The sequence below is a fragment of the Triturus cristatus genome, chromosome 4_1, assembly GCF_964204655.1.
Source record: "Triturus cristatus chromosome 4_1, aTriCri1.1, whole genome shotgun sequence".
Classification (NCBI taxonomy): Eukaryota; Metazoa; Chordata; class Amphibia; order Caudata; family Salamandridae; genus Triturus; species Triturus cristatus.
Genome location: NC_140585.1, coordinates 743,301,834 through 743,320,915, shown reverse-complemented (window position 1 = coordinate 743,320,915; position 19,082 = coordinate 743,301,834). Strand labels below are relative to the sequence as shown.

At 43.8% G+C, this 19,082-nt stretch overlaps 1 protein-coding gene and 1 long non-coding RNA gene across 7 annotated transcripts in view; one reads left to right on the top strand and one right to left on the bottom strand.

Moving 5' to 3' along the window:
- Positions 1-19,082, bottom strand: part of LOC146855449 (stabilin-2-like) — a 1,111,419-nt gene that overhangs the window by 260,054 nt on the left and 832,283 nt on the right. The window contains exon 51 of the mRNA XM_085653245.1: positions 15,027-15,203. Coding sequence (XP_085509371.1) covers positions 15,027-15,203 — 177 coding nt within the window. The remainder of the gene's footprint in view (positions 1-15,026; positions 15,204-19,082) is intronic.
- Positions 1-19,082, top strand: part of LOC146855453 (uncharacterized) — a 140,237-nt gene that overhangs the window by 13,957 nt on the left and 107,198 nt on the right. For all 6 annotated transcript variants that reach the window (XR_014981323.1, XR_014981322.1, XR_014981325.1 and 3 more), the window contains exon 2: positions 8,416-8,484. This is a non-coding gene — a long non-coding RNA (uncharacterized LOC146855453). The remainder of the gene's footprint in view (positions 1-8,415; positions 8,485-19,082) is intronic.

Sequence of the window (19,082 nt, the reverse complement as noted above, 5' to 3'; positions counted from 1 at the left end):
CAAGAACCAAGGAGGGGAAACATGGCGGCCGTGGCCAAAGCTCCCTTGGGCTTTTGTCTGGTCTCATCTAGGGGGGGGTCTCGGAATGAGCACTTTAGTTTGAAAAACCTCTCTTCTATCCCCACCTTGAAGTGTCATGTGCCTTCCCCCGTTCTGCCCGTGCTTGTTCGTTTCCTCTGTTTTCCTGCTTGGCGTGGTGCATGGCTCCGGAACTCCGTGGTGGTTCGCCGGCGCTTCGAGCCTCGCAGTGGGAGGGCGCAACCGCGAGTGGCGGCGTAGTGGTACTTCCTGCTTCCAGGTCCGGGCCACAGGAGGCAGAGTCAGCACTGGAAGAAGGTGGGGTAGGGGCAAGAAAGCATCGACCTCAAAGGTTAAAATAACCCCGTCTTTAAAATCATTCTATAAGGTCCTGTCTTCATCTACAACCCGGGGCTCAAACAAGGAAGGCTCTTTTAGTCCTAGCAGGCTGCAATTGGATATATTACCAGATTCCGCCCAGCTTAAGTCTCCCGGCATGTCAGTTACCCCACAAAGCAACATGCAGTCGCCGGGCATCTCTGGCCCCCTGAACGGTTTGGTGGAGAGCTCTGGGAACTTTCTCTCTGCCATTCATCCTGCAGTTTGCATTTCAAAGAGGTTTACTGCTTTAGCGGACTGGGATGACCACGATGTTTATGTTTATGTTTATGAGATTTATAAAGCGCTCAACTACCCATGGGTGTCTCGGCGCTGAGGACAGCCGGCTTATACCATATACCGAAGGGACTTATTGATTAAACAACCAGGTTTTTATCATTTTCCTGAAAGTTAGTAGAGACTGGCAAGATCTGATCTTTAATGGAAGCGAGTTCCAAAGTTTAGCAATGGCGACAATAAAACGCTTATCGCCCCATGAAGCAGTTTTGGTGCGTGGAACTCTAAGCAAAAATGCAGTGGATGAGCGAAGGGCCCGTGTTGGAATATAAGTCGCTAGCTTTCTGATTAGAAACTGAGGTCCAGATTTACGGGAAGCCTTGTAAGCAATGCACAAGGCCTTGAACTTTATGCGATTCTTCACAGAGAGCCAGTGATACTTCTGGATGACAAGGGAGATTGGCTTGTACTTAGGGGTTCCTGATAGCATTCTGGCGGCTGCGTTCTGGACTGATTGTAGTTTATGAATGACCTTGTTTTGGGCATTCACAAGAAGCCCATTGTAGTAGTCAATGGTGGACATGACCAGTGTACTAACCAGAGCTTTTTCTGCAGTCAAAGGAAGAAATGGTAAAATCTTTTTTATCATACGTAATTTGTGAAATGAAGCTGAAACCACCGAGTTGGCATGAGGCACAAAAGTCCGTCTGTCATCGTATATGACGCCCAAATTCCTAACCCTGGTGACTGGGAGTGGAGGGGGACTCAGTAAAGAAGGCAAGCAAGAGGAAGGCCAGAATAGCTTGCCGAATGTCACAACCTCTGTTTTGTCAGAGTTCAACTTAAGACAATTTCTGGTCATCCAGCTACTGATGGCCAGCATAACTCTTTGAAAGTTGGCTTCTACCTTTTCCCCATCATTGTGTATAGTCAACACCAACTGCTTATCGTCAGCATACGATGTAAGGCCCACCCCGTGTCCCTTAATTACTCTGGCTAAGTCCGACACATAGATGTTAAAAATTGTCGGACTTAGGGATGAACGTTGCGGAATACCACACAGGAGGGCCAGTTGGGCAGACTGAAAAGTGCCAAAATTTACCGACTGAGTGCGGTTGGTGAGGAAAGAGGTCAAAAGTGCTCTAGCATTATGCTGGATACCCATTTTAGTTACACGGTCGATCAAGATGGCAAGATCGACCGTGTCAAAAGCTGCTGAGAGATCCAGCAGTACGAGAACAGCCGTGCCTCCCTGATCCACAATAATTCTGATATCTTCAGCCGCTTTGATAAGCGCGGTCTCTGTTCTGTGGCCCTTACGAAAACCAAATTGAGTGTCGTCTAGCAGATGATGATCTTCAATATACTTGGAGAGTTGAGTATTCATCACCTTTTCAAAACTTTTGTCCGGGAAAGGCAGGCTAGCTATCAGCCTGTAATCTTTAGTGTCAGTTGGATCCAGGTTTGCTTTTTTTAGAAGTGGTTTTATGATAGTTTTCTTCCAGGTAGTGGGGTATATGCCTGAAGCAAACATAGCATTACAAATGCTAGATATAACAGGTGCCACTTGTTCTATGACTGGTATAAGTACAGCCGGAGGACAAGGGTCGGTAGCAGAGCCTGATTTTACGGAAGCGATTAGATTGGCAATCTGATCAGGTGTGGTGTTATCAAATTGTAATAAGGAGTATTCAGTGGTACCACTTATTGAGGACTGATCAGCAGTGTTGGTCTGAGATGCAAATTTCGAGTAGATGTCGTTTACTTTTTCAAAAAAGTAATTGGCTAGGGTGTCACATAGTGACTGTGAAGGGGCTGGGGTGCAGGAGGATATTTGACTTGACAATTTGGCGACTACTTGATAGAGCTGCTTATTAGAATCTTGCGCAGATTCAATCTGTGCGATGTAATATTTACTTTTTTCCTGCGCAATCAATAGTTTATATTTAGTAAGTGCTTCTTTATAAACTAGTTTCTCCTGACAGTTATAAGATTTATGCCATTGTCTTTCACGGTTTCTACACAGTTTCTTTTGTTCTCTGAGAAATTCAGAGAACCAAGGGGCTGACGGAGAGCTCCATTTTTTTGAGAAAGTTTTGTTTGGCACTGGTTGGGTTGAACATAAGTGTGTTTTAAGAAGCTGGTGATCTATACTTTTCCAGGCTTTTATTACAACCGGCTTGATTTTTAAGGTACTAGAAGAGGGTTTGATGTCAGTATGAATGTTAAATATAATCGCATGATGGTCAGACCAGACTAAAGGGAGAATACTCTGTAGAAGAATAGTTTGGGAATTTGAGAAAAGGCCATCTAAAGTAAAGCTATGTGCGTGGCGTTTAAAACTCGCTGTGATAGACCCACCGCTTCCAGGTCTAAAAGTAATGTGTTGGTGTCCTTGTCAAGATGGTTTTCTAAGTGGAAATTAAAATCCCCCAAAATCGTGAGGGTGGGTTCCGCTGCCAGTGGTTCTATCAGGTTACTTAGTGTAGAAAGAAACTCTGTCCTGGGTCCTGGTGGGCGATAGAGTAAAATGCCCTTAAAGGTTTGGAAGGAGGCGAGCTTAATAGAGAACTATATAGCTTCACAGGTCAAGGAGGGGATGTGATCGATTTTTGCCGTGAGATTGCTGCTATAAATTATCACCAGCCCACCGACTTTTGTGCTGGCTCTGTCTTGTCTTAAGGCTATGTAGCCCTCTGGAGTGCCATCAATAAGGTCAGGTCCTGACGAAGGAGCTGTCCAGGTTTCAATGATAAAAAGAACATCTAGATTGTGATCAGTTAGCAAGTCCGCTATCTCGTATTTGTGTTTAACTAGTGAGCGCGCGTTTATGAGTGCTGCGCTGATATTTCCACTGTCAAAATAAGGGGGATGCGCTTTAGAGGCATTCCGATTAGGTAGCATAGAGGGTATGAAATTACAATGGGGACAAGCTTTGAAGGGCCCACTGGTGGCATCTAAAACCATACGTGAGCACGCATTATTGGGTGCTAGGCATAGATTTAGAAGTTTCATACCTGAATAGCTGAGTTTCTTATGGTCCGGAGGCCAAGGCCAAGGCCAGGCCCTGGGCCTGGTACAGGCGCGGACGGGCGCAGACGGGCTTGCCTTTGGTGCGCCCGCTGCACGCGTCCGCTGCACGCATCAGCTGCACGTGCGCATTAGTGTGAAGCTAAATACTGGTAGGGGCGCCAAAAACTAGTGCGCTAACCCCAGCAGGAAGTTGTTGCCGCTCCCGAAAGCCCTCCGCACAACGTCACTTGCCGCGTCAGACCGGGGCCAGGGAGAAAAGTCAGGTGAGAACTTTAGATGTGCAAAACTATTTAAAAACCAATTTTAAAAAGATCAGCGCAAGCGTGTAGCAGCAATGTAAAATGAACAAGTTAACTTTCAGGCAAAGATTAAAAATAAAGGCATGCACACAGCGCAACTAGCAGCGTCCCTGTTGACGATGGTCAACAAGATCCTCTCCCTGAGTCTGTTGATTCAGTGACCTCGTCTAGATCTTTGGCAGAAATTCTATTGGCTCTTAAGGATGAGATGGGGAACAGGTTTACTGTTTCGGAGACAAACCAGGCAGCGATTCAAGCATCCTGTGTGGTGTTAGCACAGAAGTTGGAGGAGGTCTCATTAAGAACCGACGTATTACAGCTGGAGATTCCGAAAATTAAGGAGGCACTCCATACCTCCACAACGGAAATGGCTAATCTAGCAACCCAGAATAGGAAACTGAAGGAAGACCTTGAGCGTATGGAGAACCACACCAGGAAGAACAATTTGAGACTTATTAATGTCCCTGAAGCACTTAAAGGCACAGATATCAGGGGGTTTGTGATATACTTGCTAAAAGAAACAGTGTTAAAAAAACTCCCCCAACATAGATCTTGCCCAGTAAATACAACGGGTACATCGTGACCCGTTTCAAAGAAATCCAGCAAAACAGAAGCCTAGGAAAATTTTAAATAACTTCCTAACATACACTGTTAAAGAGGCAATTTTATCCTCAGCTTTAAAGGAAGGAATAATAACATCTAAATCCTTCTCTAACCCTTTCTCCTTTTCTATTAGATCTGATGTATCCCACATCACTGGTGCAAAACAGTGAGAGCTCGGCAAAAGAATGGAGGAGTTGAATAAGCTGGGGGCTAAGGCACAATTGAGGTTTCCTGCATCATTGTGTATTATATGGAATAACCACATGTATATGTATCGCTCAGTCAAGGAGGTTGATGCTCTTATAGCTAAGATAAAGAATGGGGGTGGGGTATAAGAAGGGGATGGTGGAAGTAAGGGGGGCCCCTAGCCAGTGAGACTTAGGATTGAAATGTTAAAGTAAAGTTTTTTTTCTTAAAATGCCCAAGGGATAGAGGCCGAACAGGCTCTAGACTAATAGAAGGGAGGGTTACCTGTGTGGGGGGGGGTGGAATCACAGGGGGTTTGAGTGGGGGTGGTGGTGGGATCCGTGGGGAGTAGTGGGTAAAACTCAAAAAAATATCCTCAATCTCACATTTATAAGTGACCGTCTGTTCTGGGTTTTACCCTCTGATGGCAGGAATTCTCCCATTGAGTAGCGAGGTAAAGTTTATCTCATGGAATGTTAATGGGTTAAGATGCCCCCCTAGACAAAGAATGGTGCTGAAACACTTAGAGCTATCCCCTGCCAAAATTTGCCTTATTCAGGAGACGCATTTAAGTTATGCAGAGTGCTGTATTATATACCCCAAATATCCCTGGGTAAAATATTTTTGCTCTTCTGAGCAGACAGTTCATAGCAAGGGGGTGGCTATATTGATAAAACAGGGGGCAGGATGTTCTATTAAATCCATCCAAACCGACCACACAGGGAGGTGGATAGTGGCCATACTGGACTTTGGAGGTTCAGAGTTAGTATCTGCTTCTTTTTATGGCCCCAATACTGATGTTACGACGTATATCTGTAAATTACAATCTAATCTGATCGAAGTAGTCTCGCCTTTAATTATTGGAGGCGGCTTTAACGTTCTTCTTGAACGCTTAAAAGACAGATCCAATCAGAGTCATTACATGGGGCACCTCGAGTACGTAGAGTTCTGAAAAGCATGTTACACGACCAGGAGCTCGTAGACGTCTGGAGGGTAAAGATGGGCGACATACAGGTTTACGTTCCTTAGCAAGAAGCATGGCCACTCTTCTAGGAATTGACTATGTTTTAACTGACAAATCTAATCTGGATAATATGACTTGTATTACTGTCTTGCCCAGTCACCTATCAGACCATACCCCGTGCTGTTTTCCTTCGTGGGAAAGAGGCACAATTTATACCCCAGATGGACACTTAAAAGGTCTATGCTGTCAGATGCTGGGATTGCGCGGGCTCTTACATCTGCTAACGTAGACTACTTTTCTATACAGGGCCGGCTCTAGGGCGGTGCGATCGGTGCCATTGCACCGGGTGCTCACTTGGGGTGGGGGCGCCATATTTATTGTTTTAAAAGCACCAGATGCCAGGTTCCTTGCCCCAGCAATTTTCAAGCATCAATAAAAATGTCAGGATAACTCCGGTGATGAGACCGGAGCTTTGTCTGGTGAAAGTTCTGACTCATCGTAGTGAAGAAGGTGTCTTATTCAGATCACAAATTGCAAATACTATAAATAGGTCAATGGGTTATCACTTTTGTCAGTGAGATCCTTTTGTTACTTGCATTTTATAAGTTAAATTCCTAATATAGAGCAGTGAGCTATTAACTGTCCTCAAAGAGCTGCATGCAAACTGCAAGGAATATATTACAGCCACACATTTTTGCCCAGTCTTTCCTTATCCTAATATTGCAAAAAGGGTTCATTTGGGTAGAAATCAATTCTTATTATTAACGGAAACCCCTAACAATGGTGTTACATTTTAAATTCTGAATTTGTGCTTTTCCAGGCCAAGGACTCTTAAGCTACCATCTTACTCCTACACCTTGTAGGCCTCTGTCTTAAGTTACATTTCCTATACACTGATTTACACACGCATGATTGTCTCCGTGCAATGTATGTGTGATGTAAAGTGTTCTGAGTGACACCTTAAACTGGAATGAGTGGTGCTATAAAACTAAATGAATCTAAGAGACAGTGGTTATGAAGACTTGGAGGGCATTGTCAAATGGTGGTAGTGTGAGAATCTGTGGCGAGGTGGTCATAGTTGGAGGATGGTGGGGCGCCAACAAACATTCTCACACAGGGCACCACCAGTACTAAAACCGGCCCTGTTTCTATAAATATCAGTTTGACATCTATGGACTATGTCTGGGATGCCTTTAAAGCTAACCTAAGGGGCCTGTTACATAGTCGTACTTGCTCAAAGAATAGGGCAGAGGCTCGGGAGCTACGGACCCTGGAGGGCAAAATTCCTCTGTTGGAGGTGGAGAGGGTTCGGTTTAATCAAGAGAGCTCTGAAAGGCTGTCACAAGTTGAGAGGGACTTGGAAGGTGCTTGCCAGGATTATAAGGGAAGGTTAGATCAGAAGTGCAGGGTACAATGGTTCTCTAAAAATATGCAGAACTTTGAGTATGGAGAGAAGGAGGTGCCCTTTTGGCATGGAAAGCAAGAGTAGATCGTGCACAGAATAACATCAATGAATTAATAATAAATGAAAATGGGGAGAGGTCAAGTAACATAGAGGACATGCAAGCCCGCCTTCTCTCTCTATTCTCCGAGCTTTATAGGGAGGAGACGGTGCCTAACACCGAAACTCTGCAAACTTGGCTGAGAGAGAAATCCCTGCCAACTCTAACGGATGAATGTAGTGAAAGCTTAGACGCTCCAATCACTGAGAATTAAATCAAGATCCAAATATACAAATGTAAAAATTATAAAGCATCAGGTACAGATGTGCTTCCCAGCGAGGTCTATAAACTCCTCCTAGATGAATTGGTCCCGATATTGGGTATTTTATTTAACTCAGTGTATAGCTCGGAAGGACAGGCTCCCAGGTCTTGGAAAGAAGCAAACTTCGTACTTATCCTGAAACCTGGGAAGGATCCCCTAAAACCGGATTCTTATATACCAATTTCCCTGCTGAATGCCGATTATAAGATCTTCATGAGTATTCTTGCAGGGAGACTGGTTAAGATGGCCCCACAGCTGATAAATGTGGACCAAAAAAGGTTCATCCTCGGGAGCAGACGCACCAACAAATCGGTAACATCGATTTAGCTATAGTTCGATTGGATCCCTTGGCCATAGTGGCACAAGACGCGGCCAAGGCATTCGATAGAGTCTGCTGGGTACATCTCTGGGAGGTACTTAGCTCAATGGGCTTTGGGCCTGTCAAGTACCTGTCCCAGAATCACAAGCTTCCGCAGGAGCCGATGACTGTTCCACGATTCCTCAACTCCGTTACCAGAGCTGTACACATTTAATATATACAATACCCTGGCAACTAGAGGGAGGAAAGGGGATTGGGAAGAAAAGAGAAACACTACGTCTTCTTCAGCTGGACAGGACTGCTATCATTCTTGCCAACTTCTTCCTGCAAAAGAATTAGCTTTAGCAATATACCTTCACATTCCTAGTCATATTCTAAGCCCCAAAAGAATTGTTACCTGTCCTAGCTTTGTGGCTAACTATTCTCTTGTGCGTTGGCCTCCTTATAGTATCTGCAACTCCGTTGTTCTTTTCTTTTTTTGAGAAGAAACACAGGTACTGGGTTAGCTGGGTGTTTAGGTTTCTCAGTATTTACAAGTCTGTCTGTATCCTACTCTTTCTATTACCTTGCAAACTACCAATGCAGTTATTAATCTTTTGTTTCTTATCTTTCAGCTGTCGACTCTCTGACTGTTGGCAAGCTCCAAGATTCCGTTAAAGGGAAGGATGCCTTCACTGCAGTTGGTAAGTATCTTTATACATATATATATATATACATAACTACACCTACTTGTAGTTTTCATTAGAATTGAATTATCTTTTAGAACTGTCTCTTTTTCTTGAATATTATTTCTCGAACTTCCACTGTTAAACGGGGCTGGTCTGCAATTCTCTGAAATTACGAGCTGTCGAATTTCACTGTCTCTGTAACTATTCTCTAAATTTCCTTGTCGTAGAATTTCTCAGCCTCTGCAACCTTTTTTCTTTCTATTATTCATTTGACATAGAATGTAGTCTCTGTAATTAATTCCTCTTGCCAGTTAGTACAGCTAGTGCCGTTAATGCGCTGACAAGAGACTCATGTGCTAAGCCTCTTGCTCAAGAAGAACTAAACTCTTACCGGTTCGCTGAATGAGGTCGCTTCAATTTCCTTGTACACCACTGGAAATCTTCCAGGAAACATTAAAGATAAGACTCAATTACCGCAGCTGCGGAAGCAGTCTTGCTGTCGCTAATCTTGGTTACTCCCTACCAAGTCTTTCTCAGAAAAGAAAACGCCGCCAAGAGATTTGCAACCGTTTTCTAAATTTCCTCAGTTGAAGTGCGCAGTTTGCCGCGAGCGGAGTCGCGAGCACAGCTGCGCTGGAAAGGGGCAAAAACACTAGACCGACAACCTAATGAGCATAGCCGGCGGCCATCTTAGATTTCCGCTATGAACTAATCAGTCGTCCCTTAAACAGATGGGAAGACCAACGGTGAGGCAAGTACCTGATCAATCTGCAATTCCTAACACCATGTAACCTGCCAATTACGGGAAGAAACTTAAGGCAAATTGGTGGCTTAAGCTGGCCAGTCCTGACAGGTCCTATCTTTGTTCAGACCTTGATAAATTGTTACCAAGAAGCCTCCACAAAAATCTGGTTAAACTGCATGTTAACCTCTAGCTTTAACATCCAAAGAGGAACAAGACAGGGCTGTCCCATCTCTCCCCTGCTGTTTGATATTTATATAGAGCCCCTGGCACAAGCAATAAGATCGGACGACCTAATTTCCCCCTTCAAGTCTCAGCAATACTGCTGTAAGTTGGCTCTTTATGCCGACGACCTGTTGCTATACACCAACAATCCGGGGGCGGTCATACCAAGGGTCGAAGCCCTTTGGAAGAATTTGGTTCTCTTTCAGGATATCTAGCCAACACCTCTAAAACAGAGGTGATGTGCTGGAACATGGACAACTGGGAGGGTAGCACGAGTAATGAGTTCAAATATCTGGGTATTATTATCGTTAAAGATCTGGATCAAATCCCCCAGATTAATCTGAACAAGACCACTAAAGAAGTGAACTGCCCATTTGCCAGATGGAAGAATTTCGGTAGGGTTAACTTGGTGAAAATGGTTATTTTACCTAAGTTGACATACTTGTTTAACGCGATCCTTCTTGATTTTCCTACTCAAGATATTTGTAAAATTCAAAGTAAGATCGGAAGTTTCATCTAGGCAAATAAGGGTGCTAGATAGTTGTGGAAAAAGCTGAGACATAGGATCACCAAAGGGGGGCTAGCTCTCCCAGATATTGGCTGGTACTCTGTCGCTTTCTAATTAAATAACATCCGGATGTAACTTGTAAAACCAGAAGAGACATCCTGGGAGAGGCTATTGGGTGCAATGACCAAGGTGGAGGGTGGAGGATAAGGTTTTCTGTATAAATTTGGTGCTCCAAGGTTCTTTAAAAAGGTGCGTCTGAAAGTTCTTAGGGCCGCCCTTGATCTATGGTATAAGGTCAGATGTAGATGGGGGATTGGGTACTATTTGGATTTTGCCCTGATTTGGGTCTCTACGGGGACCCCGCTATGTCTGACGGATAGTCTTGCGATCCCAATAAAAAGGGCGGGTATTACTATTTGGTCAGAACTTCTATCCTCAGAAGGAGTCCACCCCTGGGATGTCTTAAGAGCGAAGGTTGGGAGTAGTCTTTCCAGACTTAAATACTTGCAACTAGCCTCCTTGTTTATAGCGGAAAAGGGGGATATACGAGGAGAGTGGGAGACGGACCAAACCTTTGCAAGAAGTACATCTTAAAAGAAAGGAAGTTTCTATCTGGTATAAGAAGTTCTTAGAGGCTGAAGACGTGGAACATCCCCCGCAGCATGTAGTTTGGAATCAGTCTCCTCTTGATTCTGATATTGAAGATCTATATGAACCCTCTTTGAAGCTTCTCTATAAATATGTTAAGCCGGCCAGCTTAAAAAAGAACCATTTCTTTTTTATCAACAGGCTTTATTATACACCGGCAAAGATCGCTAAGTTTGCTCCACTATCCTCCCCCAAATGTCCAAGATGCAACTTTCTTAACGCCAACGATATCCATATCTTCTATGAATGCATCGAACTTAGAGCTTTTTGGAGGGGTGTGGAGGATGATTTATGTGGCATTTTTAAAGCTAAAATCAAGGTCAATGTCGCCCTGGTATTGTTTGGGGATGACGGCTCGCTTGGAAAGAATTTTCAGCAGATACATAGAGGCCTGTTATTATACTTGGTTTTAATAGCTCGGAGAGAAATTGGAAAGAACCGCTGCCAGTGTGAGGACTGGTTAAAAGCTGCGTTTGCCATGGCCCGTTTAGACCAGGGGGAGAAAGTGAGAGTGGTGTGAACATCTGGCAGGTCCTAGTGTCCTGGGGTAGGGATCTCCTGGTCCTATGATTACACCAAGCTATCAACAAAGGGTCTGGTCTGGTTTTGCCTCAGCGAAAGCAGTAGCCGCAGGGTGCACAGTTTGGAATGACGGCTTCTTTGTAGGAATTGCAGACACTTATTGGTGAGATGAGGACAAAAAAATGGGGTTTCTGGATGACTAGGGTATGCACCTAAGCCAGGCAGAACCCACCACTCTAGTCAAGGCAAGTAAGACACACACCAAAGATAACCTTTGCTCACCTCTGGTAGCTTGGCACAGACCAGTCAGGCTTATCCACAGAGACAAAGTGTAAAGTCTATGCGCAACACATTCCTACGAGTAACAGAATAAACACACCACAAAAGGAACTCCACACAGGATTATATAAAAATATTTAAAATATATTGCACATAGACCAAACAGGACATAAACCATAAATCACTTTGTCAACTAGGCAATTGGCATACCATCACAGTTAGCGCAATAAGATAAAGACTTATATGTTGCACACGTCATAAAAACACCATCACTGTACATATTATGCAGATCCTCAACTAAGGCTTGTTATCCTGTCCCTGCAAGGCATACAACAACACATATCATAACATCAGGGCACAAATTGCAGCAGTTAGGTTGGGGAGATCACATAGAATCATAAATGCTGTGCATAGTAGGCTATCCAGCATTAGTTCTTGTTATCCTGACTGTGCAAGGTATAACCACGACATACTCCCTAACATCAGGGCCCAAAATTGCAATAGGTTATGAAATAAAGACACCTCAAGCACCATATTTCTCCATAACTACACAGGCAACCAAATATTCCCTTAAGAACACCCAGCACAGCACACCTGCACTCCTTTTATGTGCTGTACTGTATTGGTGGTGCAACAATGAGCCCTTTGGAGGTAAAGGCTGACATAAACTGTAGGCCACAGAAACACTTGCGTGCCTACAAAACAAAATACAGTAAGTTCTGGGAAATCCTTAACCTACGAAGCGGGGGCCTCCGTCGAAGTATTATCCTGTTCACAATAAATAATAAATGCCCCAACGATCATTCCCATGAAATGACCCAAGAATAAGGCAAAAACTGCGGGATTCACGTATGAAGGCCTCAGTTGGTACTCCCCGGCGGCAGCACGCTCATCCTCAGTCACCAAAGTATGGTGCCACATGGCTTTCCTGGAATCGGAGCAGTTCTACTGGGCAGAGTGGTTTGGTTCACCTCTGGGAGAAGCACAACACAAACATCAAGTTCCCCTGGAGCATGTAAGGAAGCCGGCAACCTGAGATGCAGCACTGGGCAGCCGGCAATTCCCATGCACAGGATCCGGGGGTGTGGCCGTCAACTCGAACGTAGCAGGCTCGGTTTTCCCTTGGTTGCCTGGTAATGGGAGCCACCCAGGTTTTGCAGAATCCCATAGAATGGCAGGGAGAAAAGGCAGGGACTGCCCAGGGCCAGGTGGGCAAGAGTAGAAATCTCGCAAACTAACCCCTTCCCCACAGTACCTTTATATTTGCTTCAGAGCTGCTGGGCTGCTGCTAGGCCCAGTGGGGGTTCGTGAGGGAATCTGCTGCAGACTCCGGGGGGATTGTGCAGATGGTTCCCAGCATGTGAAGATTGTCAGGGCCGTCGGGCGGGAGATGCTGGAGTCTCCCACAGTGCAATTCTGTGAACGTGTGGGGAGGCAATCGTGCTGCTCCTCTGAGCGCTGGCAGCTGCAGCGACACTGCTTTAGGTTACTGCCGGTTTCTCTCCGAGGGTTCCTTACGAGGGGATGGCGCCTTACTTCAGCACAGATGTAGGAAGACTTGCTCTCACGGAGATAGTGGGGCAGTAAGGGGGTTGAGCTGCAGTAACTGTCACAGAAAGGTGCGAGCAACTCGATTCAGGCAGTTTGCGAGGTATTTGGTGTTCCAGTGACCCCATGGGACCAGGGTGGACAAGCCAGCAAGCCTTGGGAGACACTCTGGGGGTCTACTTGTGGTTTCTGTAGCAGGGCAAAGGCCAGCAGGCAGCAGGTCAGTCCAACCAGGCAGAGCAGCCGTCCCTTAGAACAGTCAAGCACAGCAAGATGGCAATACTTCAGCTCAGCAGCCTTTACTACAGTGTAGTTTCCTCCAGGTCCAGTAGTGTACTTCCCATGTGGGGTCAGAGCCCCTGTACTTATACTCTGGTACCTTGCTTCTGGAAGGTATGAGAAGTTTCCAGTGAGGTCTGACAAGTTCCAGGAATTTTCCTCCACCCTTGCCCAGTAGGGGGTAAAGAACCCTTTGTGTGAGGGCAGGACACAGCCTTTACAAACATCAAGTGTCAACACCCCTCACGCTCCCTGCCCAGGAAGACCATTCAATATCCAGATGAATGCAGATGCAACCTTATTACACCCAGCCCTTCCTGTGTGATGGCTGTCTAGAAAGTATGAACAAGCTCAGCTGTTATTCTGCCCTAGACGTGGGTTTGAGTCAGGCCGCAAAGCACAGAGAAAAGCCCACTTTCTAAAAGTGGAATTTCTAAAATAGTAATAATAAACCCACCCACACCAGTGAGCATGATTTTTCACTACTATTCAAACATACCAAATATGGCAGCACTTCTCCTTTCAGATCAGAAATTTTCCACTGAAAAAACATATCAGGGAATTCCCAATACAAACCTGTTAGAGGAGCAGGACACACAGCAGTGAAAACCAAATAAGCTGTTTGTGACTATCAGGACATGCTACACATTTGAGGCACATGTTCTACCTTTTACCTACACAGCACCCTTCCCAGAGGGCTACCTAGAGCCTACCTTAGGGGTGACCTATATGTAGCAAAATGGGAGTTCCAGACTTGGCAAGTAACTTTAAATGCCAAGTCACTTCGGCAGTAGACTGCGCTTGCAGGTCTTGCAATGGCAAAAGCCTGAGACAGGTTTCGCTGCAGGCCTACTAGTAGCATTTTATTTACAGGCCCTGGGTATATGGGATACCACTGTACACAGGGACTTACAGGTAAATTAAAAATGCCAACCACATGGACTTTAGCTCTGATTATCAGAGGTATAGTGCCCAGAGTCCTAAAGCCAACAAAAACAGGTCGGAGATATAGGAGGAAGAACTAGAAGGCGGAAACCAAAAAGAGCCAGGTCCAACAAGGACCAAGGTGGCTTTCTTGTTGTAAGTCAATTGTTCTTTTCTTATAGAGTGCAGGCTGAAGTCCTCCGCTCTGAGGAGCCCTTGTGTAGGTCGAATACCAGGAACAGAGTGACCTTTTGAATATGGACTGACTCCTTCACAGACATCCGATATGGCTTTCTAAAACAGTTTTTGTTTGGCCGAATCCTTATCAAACCTTAATATTCTGCCAATTTCACCTTAAAAACTACCATAGTGGTGAAGATGTATGTATAGCTCCTTTGTTTGTTCCTATGTTTGAGGAACCCCTACTTTATGAAATATCAAATGTATTATTGATCTGGGTATTAATGACGTATTTTTTGTGTAGTGTTTTTAGGGCTGTAGACTAAATTGTATGTTTCTCTTAATTAGACACTACATCGGGTAGATTAATTGACCTGCATGTGCGTATGTAAATAGGTACATTTTTATTGGTAATGATAGTTTTATGTATTTACAAACTAAAAGTCAACATATATGTACTGCAAGGTTATTTAAATAATTAAAACATAGGTGATGGTGGAACAAGGTTTTATAATGTTGCTATGTAACGACATACACGATAAGTTAATTTAATAAATCACACAGGTTTCTTCATTCAGTGTCACGCAGCATCTTTATATGTTTGCAAAACATACAAAAACAATAACGTTAGCAGGAATCAATAGTAAATCCACTGAATGGCCCTCACGTTCACAAAGGGCCAATATTTCAAGAAAGACTCACCTTCTCATCTCTGACGATGTGAAACTTCAAATATTCTATAAGTTTATTCTTATTTTGAGGGTTGAAGAGAAAATCTTGCTGCTCTTGGGGCAGTGCTTTGATAGTTTTGTCTGAGGGCCAGAACAAGGTGACGGGTTTGTGAATGGGATCGTTGATGAGGCTGAGCAGATCCATATCCTAATATGTAGAGAAATACGTAAAAAAAATATTTAATTAAAACAGTCTGTCTCTTTGTGATCAGAAAGATATGTCACCAACCATCAGGCACTTTCAAGAATTTTTCCATGCAAATACTCAATGAGGTGGGTATTTACTTTTTAAGGACATATGAGGAATAAATCCAGGATTTAGCAATTGAATAGTCATGGAACACATTTAATTCAAAGAATATTTCTAGTATATCTACAGAATACCCGAACAGTACATAGAAGAACCTAGGAAATGAATGAGATGTCCACCAAACAGACTAGGGCTGTCCCACGTAAGCCCAGAGGGACAGATTTATGCCAAATCTTCAGCCTATCCACATACGTTACATTTACTTATACAGAATGTAAATTGAGCTCCAATAGATAGTCTTCAGGTTGTCTTGAAAATCGCATAGATCAGGCCCAACTGGAGCTACATTGGAAACCCCTTAAATATACAATTTAAACATTCAATTCTTGTTCTGATTACTCACAACTTACATATACTGTCCTGTCTATTGAGACACAATGCCTCCGTCCACGTGCTTGGGTTAGAAATTGGGTGATCCAAGCAACAGCTGGTTGGTATAGTACTCTTGGTGAAGGTGGAGTGGTAGAAGTAAAGAGTTGTTTCTTTACTTTTTGCACGTTGAAATCCCAATGAGAGACTAGAACAGTTGAAACGATGTAATACAATATGAAATCTCCCCTAAATTTCCACGGTAATGGTGAGCCACCAACTCTTTTGCATTAATGGAGAGGGAATTTGACACTCATTTACGGGCCACTGATGGTCACAAGCTATCTGCTGAAGAAGGGGTGCCCTATTACTTCACTGTCCAGGGTAGGAAAAGTAGTGTGTGTTCCATGACTAAACCACTGTTGCTCACATTTGAATTAAGGGTAGAGATGCATCTGACATCGCAATAGCAGGACTGAATGAGAGGTTTTCGGATGTCTGGCGGAATGATTTGAAGGGGACGATAGGCAATAATTCTACAAACAATGAATGTTTGGGTGACTATAGAATCACTTTCATGTCAGTAGGAAAGAGTTGTAACTTTGTACAATTAGTAGGTGGAAGACCAACTTACGGTTATCATCAGTTGAAGGTCCAAAAAAACCTGTTCTTACATTTTAGAAGACTAAACCCATAGAAATACTGAAAACCTCCAATGAAAAGGGTTAATGACTGAGTTAAATTAATGATTGGAAAGAAGGGACTGTGTGCATGTGTTCAAGCAGCCAAAGGGTAAATCGAAGGAAAGTGGTGACTTGTGTTAGTAGTGTTGGGGCAGGTGTGAATGCAGAGGAACCTGTTCAGAAGAAGGGTTTAAGTGTGATAGGCGCAGAGATCAGGGCAATCAGCTATGTATAAATGTTTTCTCCTGTAGAAAAAGAGTGTGAAAAATGGAGAATTTTTGGAACATATGTTGTAGAAGAAAGAATTAGGGGATGGTGGAGAGAGAACCGGAACAAGAATCACAAAGGCAAGCAGAATAGGTGGAAATAAGGGATGAAGCTGAAGTTGTTAAGGTGCAGATTCAAGAAGTAGAGGGTGTTAAAGAAGGTTTCATCATCTTCTTTTCCTGTGATATGTAAAAGAACTCATAAGTGCTTGGGTCTCAAACATGCTATAAACGGGAACTAAGGGGCACCGGCTAGCATTTCTGGGTGATACAAGAGCCTCACCCACATTTATTTAGAATACCTTTTTCTCTCTATTCTCAGTTTCAGACGCCTCTGTGATTTAAAACCATGTCTGTCATATTGGGAGCATATGGGGTAAACCCATAAGGATGAGTCACTAAGTGGGGTTGATAAGTGTTTTTCAGAAACTGTAAATTGAAAGCTGGTGGAGAGGGGTGAATTCATGTTATCAAAGCATGGGCTTGAGATGGGCTTGTACATTATCAAGAGGAAAGCCATAGAAATGTCATGGAAGGTTACTAGGTCATAGCATATGGGCACCAGGCAGGTTCTTGTAGGAGCCTGAGAAAGCAACACACAATCTAAACCAGGGATTACTGGAACTGTGAGGCCAGGGTGTAGCAATTGTTCCAAGGAGAGTATCTCCGAGTGGTTGTGGGAGCCTCAGTGGACATGGAGCGCTGTGGTGAAGTGAGACTCTCAGAGCAGCATTCTGGACATTGGTGTCATATGCATAGAGATAGAAGCTCCCTTAAGATTGTTGAATCTTTCTATAATTTCTGTGCTTCTATATTGTTTCATTCTTACCTTTGTTCCCTTGTTTCTTGTTTTTCTATTTTCCCAGTTCCCCAGAAAATCTCATTTGACTTTATTGTGTTGTACTGCATTGTGGTTTTTCCTCTGGGGTGCAACTCTTGAGTAGAATGCAGAATGTGATGAAAGTTGGAACTGTGCTGGGCTGCTTGCCAGTTACTTTGAAGGCAGGCCACGCCAGCAAAGTTGGGGACATAAATAATGTTTTTTTAAATCTTTTGTGTATGGCTCTTGTTAGAGTAAATCAATCTTCTCTGGATGAAGGATGTGTGAGGATGTACAAAATATGCTTTCTATGACAAATCACATAAATATGAGTATTCTGTGTGCCTCCTGCTAGGCAGAGAGATAAGATAACCTTAGTCACATTGCTGAGGGATGCGATAGCAGAAGGCACTCTCAAGGAACCAGGAGTAAGAACTTGTGACTGCCTAGGCAGAACTTAATTTTACTATAAAGGGAGTGTGCCTGCCATTGATCAGGTGAGATAGTTGATTCCTAAGGGCTTGCCTGAAGGAAACAGCCAGTCTAGTGGATTCTTGAAAAGTCAGAACTTGAACCTCACAACACACTCCATGGTGTATTTCCACAGGGCCAATCCTCTACAGAGAGCTTACCCTGGTATGGTAGAAGCTGCAGGTGTATCGGTCAGATGAGCACCCAGGCTTCTCTGGTTCACTAGTGGTCGGTTCTGAGGGTTGTGCTGGCTTGCCTCTGCCCCCAGCTGACTAGAAGAGTAATGGTTAATCAGCTACAGAGATGGGGTGCAAGAGATAAACATGTTGGGCTATCACCAGATTGATTAGTAACAGACTTATCTATTCCCAGATGCCTCAAATCGAGAACTCTGGGAACCCAGTTATAGAGCACTTTAAGTTTTGAAAAAAGAGGGAGTCCTGTGGGAAGCCCATGAGAACATACCATTAAACTCAAACTTTATTCATTTAGGATAGGGCAAGTGAGTAGGATGGGTTTTTATCTTCAAGTTAATAAACTTACTCACAATCGTGCGGACTGGCTCATAGACTTCCTTACACTCATCCAAATCTGGATGGTCAGAATCGACCTCAAATTTAAACTAACAAAGATCAAATGGATCCTCATTCCAAAAAGCCTAGGTTCAGAGATGGCTCTGTGAGATGAGGCATGACTGTCACAGCTTTACTAACTGTAGGAAATATGTTTATTGGTTGAAGGGATGAAACCCTTCTCAAACAGCAACCACAATCTCTATCAGGGTGAAACACAAGCAAATACCACATTGACCTGTGCTTAACCCTTTGGTAGCTTAGCACAAAGCAGTCATGCTTAACTTAGAGGCAATGTATAAAGTATTTATGCAGCACTTCAAACAGTGATAAAGTGAAAACACCACATGAGGAAAATAAATCACACACCAATTTAGAAACAAAGAATACAACCTAATAAATTATTTGATATCAAAATGCCAAATCAGTAGAACCAGAGATATGCAATTTTAAAGATTTAAATGAAAATACTGCCTAGAAGCACAACGTTCCAACTGTGATTATCTGGTCACACCGGACAGGGACAAAGTCACAAGTTCAGTCCAACCGCAATGGGGGGCGGCCGGATACAGGGACCAAGTTATGCATACTGAACA